This window comes from Stegostoma tigrinum, chromosome 4 (assembly GCF_030684315.1).
Source record: "Stegostoma tigrinum isolate sSteTig4 chromosome 4, sSteTig4.hap1, whole genome shotgun sequence".
Classification (NCBI taxonomy): Eukaryota; Metazoa; Chordata; class Chondrichthyes; order Orectolobiformes; family Stegostomatidae; genus Stegostoma; species Stegostoma tigrinum.
This window is the reverse complement of record NC_081357.1, coordinates 49,272,029-49,288,963: the sequence shown is the minus strand read 5'-3', so window position 1 is coordinate 49,288,963 and position 16,935 is coordinate 49,272,029. Positions and strand designations below refer to the sequence as shown.

Sequence of the window (16,935 nt, the reverse complement as noted above, 5' to 3'; positions counted from 1 at the left end):
ATTTTAAGTATGACCAATCTTTGTAGTACATGCTCTTTATAAATAGTTTTCCTATTCAATTTATTTCACGAGGAGCTTGGGAACATACTATAATGCAACAAAATGCAGTAGATGCTGGAAATCTGAAGGAATCATAGAACATTGTGGAAAAACTCGGCAAGTCTGGCAGCATCTGTGGAGAGAGAAACAGTGAAAACATTTTGAGTCTGATAAGATTCTTTTACAGAAACTTTTTCATAGGACTTTGGCAACATCCTGTTACTTTGTAAAAACAGGTGCAAAATCTCATGTATGCCCTCTGCCTCCATGAGTAGATCACCTTTTCAGGGTCCCTCATCAGTCCCATCCCTCCTCTTGTGCTCCTGTTTACTACTTACATACTTGTAGAAGATGTTTGGATTTCCTATTTTGTAAGCTGCTAGTCTGCTTCCTTCTTCTTCACTGTTGTTGGATAACTCCCTGAAAACTTTCAAAATTCTATGTGGTTCTCACCTAAAATATCAACATGATCTCTGGTCAGCTCATATTACCCTCGATAATTCTTCTCTTCCATACAGCTCTAGCCTTGGTTCCCTAATCTTTTCCCCTTATGGGAATGGCCCTCGACTGTTCTTGAACTATCTCATTTTAGAGGCAGTTCAGTCTGTCACAGCTTTCTGTGCTTCACCTCTGCATGCCTACCTTTGATTCCAATTTACCTGGGGTAGAAACAAAACTTGCTGCAGTGAAAAGTTTTGCCTTTCGATCGCTCCTTATCTTTTGCCATTGCTAACTTGGCTTTATGATGCTATGATCACTGATTCATTGACACTTGATCCACTTACCCCACCTATTTCTGATGGACTATCTGATACCATGTCATTGACTGTAAATCTTGTCTGTTTCTCTCTCCAAGGGGTTGTCCAATCTGAAGTGTTTCATGTGGTTTCAATTTTTATTTCTGTGTTATTACATCAAATTTCAGATAATGTACTACTGAACATTTTTTAGAATCAATATAAAAGTTGAAATCACGTCTTGTAATATTTATATGTGCTGGATTTAGTTCTTGATTGTTTTGCAATGTGTGCGTGGCAGGTGCGAAATTTGGAACAGGACAACCGAATTCTGGAGGCTGAGATTGAGGCAGTGAAGAGTCGCTGTCTGCATCCACAAGGCTTGAGGACTCTGTATGAAGAACAACTGAGGGATCTACGCCGAACAGCTGATCAAATGAAAATCCAACGGGTAACACATGAATCAGTTCTTTGAAATAAGCACATTATTATTTCATGATCTAATTCAGCATTTGAACCACTATGATCCCTTTGTACATCCATATCTTCGAATCCATAACCATTTAAAAATTACTCTACCATTCTGTTTTTCATATCAAAGGGCACAACTTCACATTTATTCACATTATAGTACATCTAACATGTATTTAACCACTTTAAATTGCCCTGAAGTCTCTTTGCATTCTCCACACCATTCACATTCGCACCTTGATTTGTGTCATCAGAAAACTTTAAAATATAATATTTGATTACTCATCCAAATCAATTATATTGTGAACACCTGGGGCCCAAGCACTGTCTCTGTGGTAACCCACTTGTCACCACCTTCACTCTGAAAGCCATCCATTTAATCCTACCATCTGTTCTCTGTCTGCTAACCAATTCCCAATCCATCCAGTACACTACTTCCAAATCCATGTGTTTTGATTTTGCACAATAATCTCTTATGTTGGGCATAATCAACAGCTTTTTGAAAATCCAAATACACCATTGGTTTTCCATCAACTATTCTACTGGTATGTTGTCAAAAACTCCAGTAGGTTGGTGAAACATGATTTGGATTTCATAAATCCACTCTGTTTTGGTCTAATACCATTGGTATTTTTTGTGTCTTGTTGTTATGTCTTTTATAACTGGCTCCAGCAGTTTTCCTACTATTGAGTGTTATGCCATTTCAAGTGCTCATCTAAGCACTTTTTAGTGATTGTGAGGTTTCCCAATCAACTACTCTCTCAAACAGTGCATTTCAGATTCCCACCATCCTCTGGGTGAAAATTCTGTTCCTCAAATTCACTCTAAATCTCTTGCCTTTCAACTTTAAAATTATTCCTCCTCATTATTGATCCTTCCAGTAAGAAGATCAGCTGCTTTCTATCTGTTCTGCCCATGACCCTCATAATCTTGTACTCCTCAATCAGACAGCCCCCTCCACTTAGCCTTTCTGCTGTAAAGGGCAGGCAATGGCCTAATGGTATTAGTGCTAGACTATTAATCCAGATGCCCCGGTAATGATCTGAGGACCCAGGTTCAAATCTGTTATGCCAGATGGTGGAAGTTGGATTCAATTAAAAATCTGGAATTAAAAATCTAATAGTGACCATGAAACCAGTGTCAATTGTCAGACAAAACAATATGGTTAACTAATGTCCTTCTGGGAAGGAAATATGCTATCCTTACCTGATGTGGCCGATGGACGATTTGAGCCTACTTGCTTTGAAGAGTTCTGAAATGACTGATAAGTCCAATATGCAATCTGCAGATTCTGTAACATGTGGGTCATTTGATGCTTGATGGGTTAAGTAGTTGAATTGTTTGGAGATTTGTGCCCACTCTCTGTTATCTAAAATTCATTTCTGCACATTCCCAATGAAGTTTCTCAATGTGTTCAGTGTCTTTATGAATGAACATTCTTCATTTTTAGCACTTACGATTCAAGGATTCCCATGAATCAATGGAGATGCTTGACCTTTCCAAGGATGCTTTGAGGACATGACTAAAGTATTTCCATTGTTCCACTAGGAATCCCATGTTGTGCCTAAATTCCACAAGGAGGAATTCTTGTTTAGGCAGATGAACCAATGCCCAAACTCTGATAACTGTAAGAGCACAGATTACCTCAGAAATTTGCCGTTTGATGACATGTACTGTAATCAGGATTATGTGTATCTTAGCAAACAGCATCCACGTTTATTCTGTTATCTTTGTCGGAAGAAGATTGTTTTCATCCATTGAAATATAGTAGACTTTTGCAGTCACTTTCTAAAGCATGTTCAAGATACATTGAGGTAACTTGCATAAAACTATACTATGTGCCTTAATGGCTCTGTAAATATATCATTGCAAGACTAACAATATGATATCAAGGTAAAAAAAATCAATTTTATTTTGGACACACAAGGATACGGCAGTTGCTGCAAAGGACGCTATGACTGGTCAGCTGGAGACTATGAAGATCAAATATGAAGAAACTGTTGCAGCTCGGAAGAAGGCAGAAGATGAAATTGAAACTTTCCGCCTGGTAAATAAACTGCTTGTTTTTATCTTTCTAAATATTTGTCAGCCTATAATGTTTATCTCGTGACAGTATTTCTACAGTCTCTGAGATGGTAGGAACTGCAGATGCCGGAGAATTTGAGATACCAAGGTGTAGAGCTGGATGAACACAGCATCAGAGGAGCAGGAAGGCTGACATTTCGGGCCTAGAGGGTCATCCTTCCTGCTCCTCTGATGCTGAGGCATCAGCCTTCCTGATGATGCTTGGTTCTCTGATGCTGCTTGGTCTGCTGTGTTCATCCAGCTCTACACCATTCTACAGTCTCTTTCACTTTTTGCTTTTCTCATTTCTTCAAAAAGAGCTCTGCATTGAAATAACACATTGTAGAGCTGGATGAGCACAGCAGGCCAAGCAGCATCAAATGAGCAGGAAAGCTGCTGTTTCGGGTTGAGGCCCTTTTTCTGAAGAAGAGTCTCAACCTGAAACGTTAGCTTTCCTGCTCCTCTGATGCTGCTTTTCCTGCTGTGTTCATCCAGTTCTACACCCTGTTATCTCAGATTCTCCAGCATTAGCAGTTCCTACTCATCTCTGCATTGAAATGTTCTCATTTCAAACTGTAATAAATATGTTTATGGGAAAAATAGGGGCTGATTTTCCATGAATGTTCTCTGACCCATCAGCCATAACTTCAGTGGAAGAGCTTTTTGCTGTTTTTCTGGCATTTTCACAGCTCTTCCATCAAAGTGACTGAAAATTAATAGATGACATAATGCCATTTATATTCAGCTTTACTATCCTTATATAATGTAATGATGACATGTGCAGCAATTACTATTTTTTTAAATTCCTATTGTATCTATCATAAGTAATAGAATTTATAATTGCTACAGGATGTAGATGCTGCCACAACAGCACGAATGGACCTTGAAAAGCAGCTGGAGAATCTTGAAGTTGAACTGGAATTCCTCCAGAGAGTGCACAAAGAGGTATAGTTTCATATTTGAAAAAAAATATGATTTATAAACCTCATGTTCATGTCTATTTTGAATTACATAATTATCAGGGAGGAAGAATTGGACAAAAACAAGTACAAAGTTAAAGATTATGTAGAACGTGGTATATACAATATTGTAACAGTATCGGTCAATTCAAATATTTTAGTTCGTCAAATGTACAATACGGAATAGAACATAGAACATAGAACAGTACTGCACAGAAACAGGTCCCATGGCTCACAATGTTGTGCCAAACATGACACCAAATTTAAATTAATCCCTTCTGACTGTCCTTGGTCTATTCCTTGCACATGGAAATGCACACAAAAATAAATACTTGCATGAACATGCAGATGAGTAACAGCAGGGTGTATTAAAAAATTGTCTTATTTTTGATAAATTATTTATCCCATTGACAAGGTTATATTGAAAATTTTGTTTGAAAACCTATTATTGTGCATAATTATAGAGCAAATTATAGAGTCAAAAAGTGTCAAAGTACTAATAAAGAATTGTGTTTTTACTCTATGCCTTTTTAATTATGATGCATGCTATTATTAACATGAATTAACATTAACGTTGGTGAAATTATCATTTTGTATTGTTTATCTTTTAAATAGGAAATTGAGGAACTAATGAAACAGATCCAAAATGTTACTGCCAGTGTTGATATGACATACACAATTCCAGATCTGGCTACTGCACTTAAAGATATTCAACTTCAGTATGAAGAAATATCAGCAAAGAATTTGCAGGTGAGGTGGTTTAAAAACATTTGAGATGTTTTCCATTTCGTAAATAGCTTTAATCTGTTCTACATGCAGTATTTGTATGAGACTTAGTGTATATGTACACTGGAAAACAATTCTCACAGTTAGGGGATGAACTTCTTTTCAGGTATAAATTAGTCTTGCTTTAACTTTCACTAATTTAAGAACTGCTTGAATAACAAGTGACGAGAAGTAAAGGATGGTTGTATTTTACATAGCACCTTTCCTGATCTCAGGACATCCCAATGCACTTTACAACAGTGGAAGTTCTTTTGAAGTGTGGTCACTGTTGTAATGTCAAAGATGAGACAACCAATTTGTGGACAGCAAGGTCTGCAAATGAGGATGTGGCAGTGACTAGGAAGTCCATATTAGTGGCTGAGGTTGATTGAGAGCTTAAAAAAAATCAAAGACTTACTTTCATATAGTGCTCGTCAACAAAAATCAGGAACAGAAAGTGACGGCATGGTGTAGGACTTTTGACAGTAGATTCCTGCACCTGACCACCTCTTGATTACTTTGAAGAGCTGCTGATGAAGAGTTTGCAAGAATCTTTCCATCTGCGATATTTTGCAGCTGAATCTGATACATTAAACTACAATATTCTGAAAGAAAATATGCATAATGTCCTGCTACAATTGATCTTTATTGTCCATTCAGGGCTGCAGGTGGTACACAGCATTGCACAGTGCATTAACTCCATTATGCTGACCTAGATTCTGAGAAGGCAAATTTCCTTGTCATTTCCAGGTAAATTTGATTGGGTATTTAGAAGTTCTTTATGGCATGTTGGCAAAGTGTGGTCAAACATGCATTACTGATTCAATCATTAAAGTGATTTAGCTTACAGGCAGAAGCTGTAGCTGAGATACTAACCTGAGGAAGAAGATGCTGTGAAAGTCATAGTGAAAGAAGAGGTAATTTAGGTAGCAGATAAGCAAGCTGGACTGTACAGGGGAAGTAAGGGTGGAACTTGCAGAAGTAGTATCTTTCAATCCTCCTTAGATAGATGGGGGTTGGCACATAACTGGACAATTGCAAATGTGATAGCCTTGTTTAAAGAAAAGGTTTAAGAATATATCAGTAATGGCAGATGAGATAGTTTAACCTCAGTGATGGAAAAGCTTTTAGACATGATAATCTGAGACAAATTAACAAGAAGTCTGTTGGACAAAGGAATACTAACTAAGCCGAGTAGAGGTATTTCAATGGCAAATCGATGTGTAACTAATTTGATTGAGTTTATGATGAAATGATAGAGAGGAATGATGAATGTAATGTGATATGATGTATCTGGACTTCCAAAAAGCATTGTATAATGTACTACACAAGATGCTTGTCAGCAAAATTAAAGTCCATGAAATAAAACAGAAAGTAGCAGCATGAGTACAAATTGGTTGGTGACAGAAAACAGAGAGTAAGGGTGAATGAATGCTTCTCAGACTAGAAGTCATAAACTGGGATCGCTCAGAGGTTGTATAACGACTGCTGTTTTTTCCCAATATTTATTCGTAAAAATTATATTCGTAAAAATATTTATTCGTAGTCTTCAGTTACATGGTTCACAACTTTAAAAAATTGCTGATAACACAATTACTTGGGAGGATTGTGAGCCATTAGGGGGATAGCTATAGACTTAAAGAGGACACAGACAGGCTAATGTTATGGACAAACATGTGACAAAAGAAATTTAATCCAGAGAAGTATCAAATGATATTTTTGGAAGAATAAAGAGAAGCATCATACAATAAACATTACAAAGACATGCAACAGCTGAGGATCTGAGGTAAATGTGCATGAATCCATGATGCTGACAAGGCAGATTGAGAATGTGTTTCATAAGGTGAATGGGACCCTGGGCTTTATAAGTAGAGTCAGAGAGTACAAAAACAATGAAGCTATACCCAACCTGTATAACACATGTGCTCAGCCTCAACCAAAGTATTGTGCCCAATTCTGGGCATCACATAAAAACGATGAGGAGGCTTTGGATAGAGTGCCAAAAGAATTTAAGTGCGTGGTTCAAGGAATGAGGAACTTCAAATATGAAGATAGAGTGGAAAACCTATTCACCTTAGAGACCAGAGATTTGGAGTAGATTTAACGGAGGAGTCCAATCTCGTGAAGGTTCTAGGGAGAAGCTCTTCCTGTTAGCAGAAGTGTCAAGGACCAGAGGCCACTAATTTAAAGTGATTGACCAAAGAACACTAGGCGAAATATTCCATCTGTAGCAAGTTGTTAGGATCTTGAATGCACTGCCTGGGAATCTCCTGAAGGCAGGCTCAATTGTGGCTTTCTAAAGGGGACTGGAAAATTATCTGAAGAGAAAAGAGTGCTGGGCTACAAGTGAGACTCTCTCCTTGCAGAGAGCTGATTTGGACATGAAAATCAAGTGGCCTCCTTGGCTTTAACCATTCCACAATTTTATGGTTCAATGACCTACAAATTATTTGGCAAACCTTTTTTTCGAACATAGAACATAGAAAGGTACAACACAGTAGAGTCCGTTCGGCTCATGATGTTGTGCCGTGGAATAATCCTAATCCAAAAATAAAATAACCTAACCTACATTCCCCTCAATTCACTGCTGTCCATGTGCATGTCCAGCAGTTGCTTAAATGTTACTAATGACCCTGCTTCCACGACTACCACTGGTAAACTATTCCAAGCGCTCACAACTCTCTGGGTGAAGAACCTTCCTCTGACATCTCCTCTATACCTTCCTCCTAACACCTTAAAACTATGACCGCCCGTGGCAGTCAATCCTGCCTTGGGGAAAGGTCTCTGGCTATCAACTCTATCCATGCCTCTCATTACCTTGTACACCTCAATCCGGTCACCTCTCTTCCTCCTCTCCAGAGAGAAAAGTCTGAGCTCAGTCAACCTCTCCTCGTAAGACAAGCCCTCCAGTCCAGGCAGCATCCTGGTAAACCTCCTTTACACCTTCTCCAAAGCCTCCACATCTTTCCTATAATAGGGCGACCAGAACTGGACACAATATTCCAAGTGTGGTCTCACCAGGGTTTTGTAGAGCTGCAGCATAACTTCGCGGCTCTTAAACTCGATCCGCCAGTTAATGAAAGCCAAAACACCATATGCTTTCTTAACAACCTCATCCAATTAGGTGGCAACTATAAGGGAGCTGTGCACTTGAACACCAAGATCCCACTGATCCTCCACACTGCCAAGAATCCTGCCTTTAATCCTATATTCAGCATTTAAGTTCGACCATCCAAAATGCATCACTTCGCATTTACCCAGGTTGAACTCCATCTGCCATTTCTCAGCCCAGCTCTTCATTCTGTCAATGTCTCACTGAAGCCTGCAATAGCCCTCGATACTATCAACGGCACCTCCAACCTTTGTGTCATCAGCAAACATACTAACCCACCCCTCAACCTCTTCATCCAAGTCATTTATAAAAACTACAAAGAGCAGAGGCCCAAGAACAGAACCCTGCGGGACACCACTCAGCATTGACCTCCAGGCAGAATACTTACCATCTACAACCACTCTCTGCCTCCTGTCAGCCAACCAATTCTGAATTCAGACAGCCAAATCACCCTGTATCCCATACCTCCTGACTTTATGAATGAACTTGCTGTGGGGAACCTTATCAAATGCCTTGCTGAAGTCCATGTACACCACATCCACTGCTCAACCCTCGTCAACCTGTCTCGTGACTTCCTCAAAGAACTCAATAAGATTTGTAAGGCATGACCTGCCCCTCACAAAGCCATGCTGACATCCTTTAATCACGCTATGCTTTTCCAAATAGTCATAAATCCTAACTCTCAGAATTCTTTCCAAAACCTTGCTGACCACAGACATAAGACTGACTGGTCTGTAATTTCCAGGGATTTCCTTATTCCCTTTCTTGAAAAGAGGAACAACATTTGCCTCTCTCCAATCTTCCAGTACGACTCCCATGGAGAGTGAGGAAGCAAAGATCTTCACCAGCGGCTCAGCAACCTCCTTTCTCGCTTCCCAGAGCAACCTAGGATGAATCTGGTCTGGTCCTGGGGACTTATCAATCTTAATGTTTGCCAAAATTTCCAGCACATCAACTTCCTCAATCTTGATCTGTTCAAGCCTGTTTTCCTGCTCCTCAAAGTTCTCATTCACAACAAGGTCCCTTTCCATAGTGAAAACTGAAGCAAAAAAACTCATTTAGGGCTTCCCCTATCTGCTCAGACTCCACGCACAAGTTCTCTACGTGATCCCTGATCGGCCTTACCTTCTCCCTGATCATTCTCTTATTCCTCACGTATGAGTAAAATGCCTTCGGGTTGTCCCTAATCCTTCCTGCCAAGCCTTTTTCATGCCCCCTCCTGGCCCTCCTCAGTCCACTTTTGAGCTCCTTCTGATCAAGCCTTTAATCCTGTAAAGCTGTGCTAGACCCTTGTTTCCTCCACCTTACGTACCCTGCCTTTTTCTTTTTGACAATCACCTCAGTACCCATCATCCAAGGCTCCTTAATCTTACCCCTTCTTACCTGTCTCAGAGGAACAAATTTATGCATCACTCGCAACAACTGCTCCATAAACAGCCTCCACAAGTCTGCTGTGCCCTTTCTGTGGAACAATTGCTCCCATTCTGTACTTCCCAACTCCTGTCTGATAGCGTCATAGTTTCCTTTACCCCAGTTCAATATCTTCCCCTGGTAACAGCTCCTTTCCCTTTCCATGGCTATGGTACATGTGTGGCTGTTGTGGTCACTGTCACCAAAGTGTTCTCCCACAACGAGATCTGACACCTGTCCTGGGTCATTGCCGAGCACCAAATCCAAAATGACCTCCCCCCCTCATCAGCCTGTCCACATACTGAGTAAGGAAACCCTCTTGAACACACCTGACAAAAATGGCTCCCTCCAATTCATCAGCCCTAAGGAGGTTCCAATCTATATTGGGAAAATTGAAGTCACCTATAACAACAACCCTGCTACGTTTGCACTTTTCAACAATCTGCCGGCCAATGAGATCTTTGATCTCCCTATTGCTATTTGGGGGTCTGTAGAAAACCCCCAGTGAGGTGACTGCTCCCTTGCTGTTCCTAACTTCCACCCATACTGACTCAGTCGACAATATCGCTGTATCATCATATGCTGAAACTAAGACTTTGAAGAAATTTCCAGCAGACTCATAAGTCTTTTGTCCACATTTCTTTGCCCACAAATACTGCCAGATCTGCTGAGTATTCTGGCTCTTTCTCTTTTACTAAAGAAGATAGGCAGACTACTATAACCAACCATGCAAACTGAGTAGCTTCGGGATACATTCATGCGTAATTAATGCTGGTAATACATTGCCAATTTAATGGAGGCAAGACTGAACCCGGATTAAATTGTTGTATGGAATGGGAATACTAAACTGCAGAAGGTCATCAATTTCTTGGTTGAAAGTGATGTATGATGTGTGTAACTGCTGGACTATTTGAATTTTTAGAATTTAGTGGTGTAAGTGAATCGAAGTTATAAGGTCGTTCCTAGTCAATTTCCCTCAGTGTGATCAACATAGATATCCAAATCGATAAAAAAAGGGATTCAGAAAAATACAAGGTAGAAAAATTTCATTTAGAAAAAAGATTTAATGATACAAGTCAACCATATTTACTTAGACAGCATTTAACACAATTATGCTATGGCTTCAATAAATTCATGTTCATCGGGACAGTTAATAGATCATTGTCCAAAATAATTTCCCTTGCTATTCCTGCTCTCCTCAAAATGTTATGTTTCAGTTATTTATTTATCACATTTATTTAAATTAGAATACAAAACACAGGTATTATTAATAACCTGGTAAATTTAATTTAATCAATGAAGAATGCGGCTGTGTTTGAGAAAGGAAGCAATTTCTGTCCATTTCAATCTTTGACAGTTATATTGAAGAAACGTTTTTAGAGCAAATCTGTGGGATGCTTATACTTAGAATCAATCCCTTGCCTTACCTGACCAAGATGTTGCTGTATACTATCAGGAAGTGCAAAGTGGAGAACGTTCCATTCTGTGACATTATCATTCCTGACCTTGAGGAACACAATAAACCATCTGGTTCTATTCATGCGAGTACAGTTACTTGTCAGGCTACTGACAGAGAGTTTGAATATACCTTTGTATTCTATTTGTTCAATGCGCGCTCAAGGTCTTTCTTGGTGGTGTGCTTTGCTATTGTGTATGTTGAAAGACTGTGAGTAAAGATGAAAAGTATGAAATAAAATTGTGAAAACATCTTTTTTTTAACAATAAAAGCAATAGAATATCTTTTTGATTAGGTGACCATGCCATCAGGTGACAGGCTGCTCATCACTTTGGAGTAACTGAGTGTTTATCATCTGGTTATTTTCTGTTGAGTCTTGAAATTGTCAAACAATATTTGACCACTGATTTTGACTAATAATTAAAGAAGAAAGTTGATGGTGACTATATCCATACTATATTGCTCTTTTAGTGTTTATTTGCAAATATCCTTAATTAATGTTTACTATGTTTCTCCAAGGAAATGGATGAATGGTATAAAAGCAAATTTGTTGATCTGAATCACACATCTGCTAAACGTATAGAAAATATGCGAATTACAAGACAGCAGCTTGCAGGCTGTAAGCGGAATGTAAGTAATCCTCATCCAAACATAGTGTTGTCCCTCTATTTATTGAGAAAATAAAATAAATTTTTGTTGCATGAAAAATACAGTTTGAACTTATCAATTATATGTGAACTGCCCCCAATTAGACAATAAAAGATTGTTTTTAGAGATTTTGGAAAAGTTGAGCTACCGTGGATTCATTCTCTCACTAGAGTGGTGGTAGCTTTAACCTAAAGGTTACTACACCTCAGGTGAGGGTCATGATTGTGGAAGTGGGACATCCATGGTAACCTCAGCCAGTGCAGGAATTGAATTTGCACTTTTGATGTCACTCTGCATTGCAAACCAACTGTCCAGCTGACCAAGCACCCTTGTTAGAGAATATTGCTGCACAATGATCTAATATGTCAGAGCTTATGGAGTTAAAGTTAAGAGCCATGATTCACCTACAGAAAGGACAGAATTTGTGGTGGTAGTGGGGTCTTGTGGGACCTTACCTCATATTGCTTCTGTTAGTGAAAGCCTACCAGAACAAATTGCCCACTCAAGGGCCTCAAATAGAGACCAGGCAGAAAGCTTGTTTGTAACCATTCCCATCTTGAATTTCATCAGGTGGATATGCGAGTGTGCAAATGTCCCACACCCCGAAGCCCAGTTCCTGCTGGGCAGGAGGGTGCTGAGTGTCAAATTCTGCCCATAGTTTTAGTTCCTGCTGTATTAAACCAGAGGTAACTGACAGGGTCAATCACATGCTGATATTTTCTAAATTCCTTCTCTCAATTGTTTACAAAATAAATAAATTATTTTTATATAACACCTTTCATGGCTTCATTACATTGTAAAAGTAATTTATAATCAATGAAGCACTTACAAAATGCAGTTACTGTTGTTTTATCCAATAACTTGCAATGTCTTCATCAAAGTAAAATAACACAACATGTTTCACAGGAGCACTGTCAAAGTCTAGCACTGAGTCGCATACGAGATACAAAGACCTGTTTTGTCAAAGAGGTATGCTTCAAGGAGCTCTTAAAGAATGAAAAAGAGATGGAGAGGCTTGTGATTAAATTCCAAAGCTGGTTGATGAATATTAGGAAACATAAGAAGCTGAAATTAGAATAGTACAAAGATCTGGAGGAGCTTTCAAAATAGAGAAAGGTGAGGCCTGGAAGGAATTTGAAACCAAAAATGAGAACATTGAAATGTTGCAGTTGATCATTGCCAGATCAAGGGTCAAAGGGAGTCAGGATTGAAGGTAAAGGTTTAGTTTGAATTAGGATATGGCAGCAGAGCATTAAATAAGCTCAATTTTATGAAGGTAGGATGTTGGCTAGAAATGTGGTGAAATACTTGACTTTAGAGCAATGAAGGCATATTTGAGATCTACGGAGTACAAAAGCCACAGGGATGACATAAATAGTACTGCAGAACTGGAAGGGATTAAAAGTCAAGAGGTTAGAATCAAAGCTCAGCACCAAATAGGATACCAATATGGACTAAAATGAACAAATTCGTACATGTTAAGATTCTACAAATAACAATTGAATAAATAATCAGGTTATTTATTAAATTCATGGGATATAAGCATAGTTAGCATGTTTAGCATTTTCTATTGCCTATCCCTGATTGCTATTGAGAAGGCCATGGTGTGAACTGCCTTCTTTGAACTGTTGCTTGCCGAGTGGTGAAAGTACTTTTCTAAAGTAATTACTTTTCTAAAGTTGATTGGCACATTTAAATGGCTTGCTGAGTCCTTTGAAAGGACAGTTCTTTCACAACTGGAGTCATATACGTGCCAAACCAGGTAAGGACATCAGATTTCCATCCCTAAGAACATTAGTGAATTGAAGACATTCTAAAGAGGGATCACTGGACTCGAAACACAAATTCTGTCCTTTTTCACAGATGCTGTCAAACCTGCTGAGATTTTCCAGCAATTTTACTTATTACAACAATCTGGTAATAACAGGTTAAAAAAATTGAAATTAACTTTTCTTTACTACTTAAATTTTTGTGAGCTGAATTTAAATCCCCTCACAGACACGGAGGAATTAAAATGCATCATTCTACATCAATTGTTCAGTCACCTTTGTGGCTGTCTAGCAACATCCTCACCACACTACTGGATCCCTAATGATGCTGGATGAAATGTGACCAGAATCCCAACTCTCGGGAATATCCGCTAAATGATTCAAAAGGGAAGGACCGCCCCTCACCCCGCAGCCAAAGCAGCTGGCTCAAAATTTCAGCTAATAAATGATGTTGCCTATTAAGCTAATGTGCTAGAGCCCAGTCGCGCTTCAACCAGTTAAAGTGGATATTGCATGGACTTTACCTGGAAGTCAATCTACAGTCTTTTCCTGAAAGTCTACATATCCTAGCTACACCAAAGAAAATCAGATTAGTTCAGCTCATGAACTAATGACTCCAGGCTAACAAGGATTTTCTTTTAAAATAAGACCAGAAATACTGAATAAAATTGTATTGTTTACCTGGGTTTCTGAAGTTATCTAGTTTGGACATTGACCCAACACTGCCAGATCCATCTCTTTGAAGCAAAATCCTTTGATGGTAGATGTTCATTTCTTCTGTGTTTGGAAATCAGAAATTCTCGTTCACTGCAATGAGGAGAAGGATGCCAGAATCCCGATACTTATCCTCTCCAACTACTTTGTGTCCCACTAGAATTCCTTGAGACTTTCTCAAACTGTACAAGCTTAGCAGTATCTTTTTATGTTCCTACCCTTCGCCTTTTTTGAGCATGTTCATTTTGCACTGCCCCTGACAAGACGTGATCAGTGACCTACCCTGGAACCCTACAGACTGGAGTCTGATGGGAGTTCCCAGAGGCATGCTGAGGACAAAATGAGCAATATTTAAACTTCAGTTAATCTCCCTCCTCAGGATAATCCAAAGTCATTGATGCTGGAAAAATACATATGCCTGCTTCCTCATTGAGATAAAAGCAAAATACTGCAAGTAACAGAAATCCAAAATAAAAACAGCAAATCTGGGAACTAAATAGGAAGTTAGACAGTATCTGACAAAAAGAGAAGAGAATTTACATTCCTGGTGTCCATAGATCTCCTGGAAACACACCTAATGCTCAAAGTCATTGGCAGTTATCATGGCCTCCTAAAGACCAATTGTTTCCAGCCATACCAAAGCATCACTGTTTTATTAAAAATATATTGTAGTTTTGCATAAGATGCACATTTATCATTTTACTTGTTACATTTTTTAAAAACCCTGATGTTTCTACTTTTCTCAGCTTAAAAACTGTGAGATGGAACTGGACGCTCTGAAGGCCCGAAAGGTAGCACTGGAGACGCAGAATAAAGAGGCAGTAAATGAATATAAGCAAGAGATTGAAGAATACCAGGTACTCAAAGTGACATTGCTTTCCATTACGTTGGGGTTGAAAATCCAAATATATAATTTGGAAGCATTTCCAATTATATCTTCAGACAGTGAAAGGACAGCTAATAAGTCTTTAGATAAAGGATGGACTCTCTATTTAGCAGCAAATCTGTACTGGTTCTGATATTGTATATCAAAAATAAAGAAATGGTGTTAGCCATTCATCACTCTAACAGCTACCCACAGACCTTTAGTGGGCTGTTGAGTGTCTACTTTCTGCCCTTGGTTGTCTAATTTAGAGCAATACTTTCCACAGGAGTCTGCAAGCAGTATAAGCAATAGTGCACCTCCTCAACCAATCATATTAAATAATTCTCAATGTGACATGCGGGCCATGAAACTGGGCTCTGTAACACCATTCAGAATGCGTGAGTAGTGGTGTCTAACAGACTCTAATACTGATATGGTGCTTGATCTATCATTTTGGATCATTCAGGTCCAATTAATACCCAATCTTTAGTCAGTCCTAACTGAACTCCATGAGACCATAAGACATAGGAGAAAAAATAGACCAATCAGCCCATCAAATCTGCTCTGCCATTCAGTGAACTCACAGATGATCTAATAATCCTCAACTCTACTCTCCTTATCTCCATAACCTTGATTCCCTTACTGATCTCATTTGTTAACTTGTTTATTCAACAAAACATTAACTTGTACACACAAATTAATCAATCATGCCTGTTCATTCTCTCAGTCTCTGTCCTGTGGGTGCTTTTAACTATGCAGTGCTGTCCCAGTAGCAGCTGCATTTCTGCTGCTCACGTATACTAACAGAGTTCGCAGATAGCTCTGCAAGGCGACCTCAAACAGCTTGCATCTTCAGGCCTCAGCTTTGGATGCTTCACTGCAGCATGGACGGCATCAATCTGACTAGCTGAAAGCAGCAATAAGAGCACTGACAGAATGACAGCAGTTGGACCAGGAATACTATCATCCCAACAGAAGAGCAAGTTTCTGTACTGCTGAACTACTGCCACTCCTCCAGGCTAACACTTCAGTTGTCTGTTATTTGGACAGTTGGATTAGCCGCCATGCCTCTTTGAGTGCTGGCCATATGCTGTCATGATGGCAGAAGACTGGACTTTGCATTACATAAAGATGGGTTTGCATTGAAATAGATATGATGCTCCTGATGTGAGTCTGAACCTTCACTGCAGCTTTGAGACATTGGGAGGCTTCCACCTATGCTGCAGTGGAAGCTGAGACATGATCACCAGGTGCTGCACCACTGCCGGGTCTCCAAATGCTGTCAGGGAATTTGTAGCACTTCCATGCTGGAAAAGGTAAACTTCAAGTTCAATGCAACACCCTGTGCCAGATTGAAGCCAGACTCCTTGAAGGTACTTGACAGCATGTTTCCTAGTGTTTTTGCCAATGCACTATATGTCTTTCTGCAAATATCCATCGGTGTTGTCCTGTAGACTGCACTAACAAAGTTCTGATCTGAATCACTTTCTGCAATACTAGTCTGTGACCTTGCCCCTGTTGAGTTGATGCATGAACTACCCTTTTTGCATAGCCTAATTGAGGCCGCTCATGCCTCATGACTCACCATGTGCTAATTTCAGATTTATGTTCTTGGCTAAATTTCATACTGTGCCAGTAACTAGCTGGTGGCTGGAGGAACCAAATAAAATGAGCAGGTTTCTTCATCAGATATGGCTGTAATTTTCACTTTTCTTGAGATTGCAATTACTGAGCAGGTTGCAGCTCTTGTGTTACTGAAAGCACAAACCCAGGAGGGAAAGCGGGTGAGGTTGGAAAGCATGAGGTTCGCACTCACACCATCTGTAGACTATACATTGCTCCAGGTAGTAAGATGAAAGTGAAATGGAATTTGACAATTGGCATTCAACTAGAACATAAAGGGAAAAGGATAGTTCATGCATTAAC

General features: G+C 39.3%; 1 protein-coding gene across 3 annotated transcripts in view; it reads left to right on the top strand.

Moving 5' to 3' along the window:
• Nucleotides 1–16,935, top strand: part of zgc:172323 (uncharacterized protein LOC564165 homolog) — a 37,727-nt gene that overhangs the window by 12,339 nt on the left and 8,453 nt on the right. For all 3 annotated transcript variants that reach the window (XM_048531669.2, XM_048531668.2, XM_048531670.2), the window contains exons 3-8: nt 1,078–1,227; nt 3,175–3,294; nt 4,161–4,256; nt 4,886–5,020; nt 11,533–11,643; nt 14,891–15,001. In XM_048531669.2, the coding sequence (XP_048387626.1) occupies nt 1,078–1,227; nt 3,175–3,294; nt 4,161–4,256; nt 4,886–5,020; nt 11,533–11,643; nt 14,891–15,001 (723 nt within the window). The remainder of the gene's footprint in view (nt 1–1,077; nt 1,228–3,174; nt 3,295–4,160; nt 4,257–4,885; nt 5,021–11,532; nt 11,644–14,890; nt 15,002–16,935) is intronic.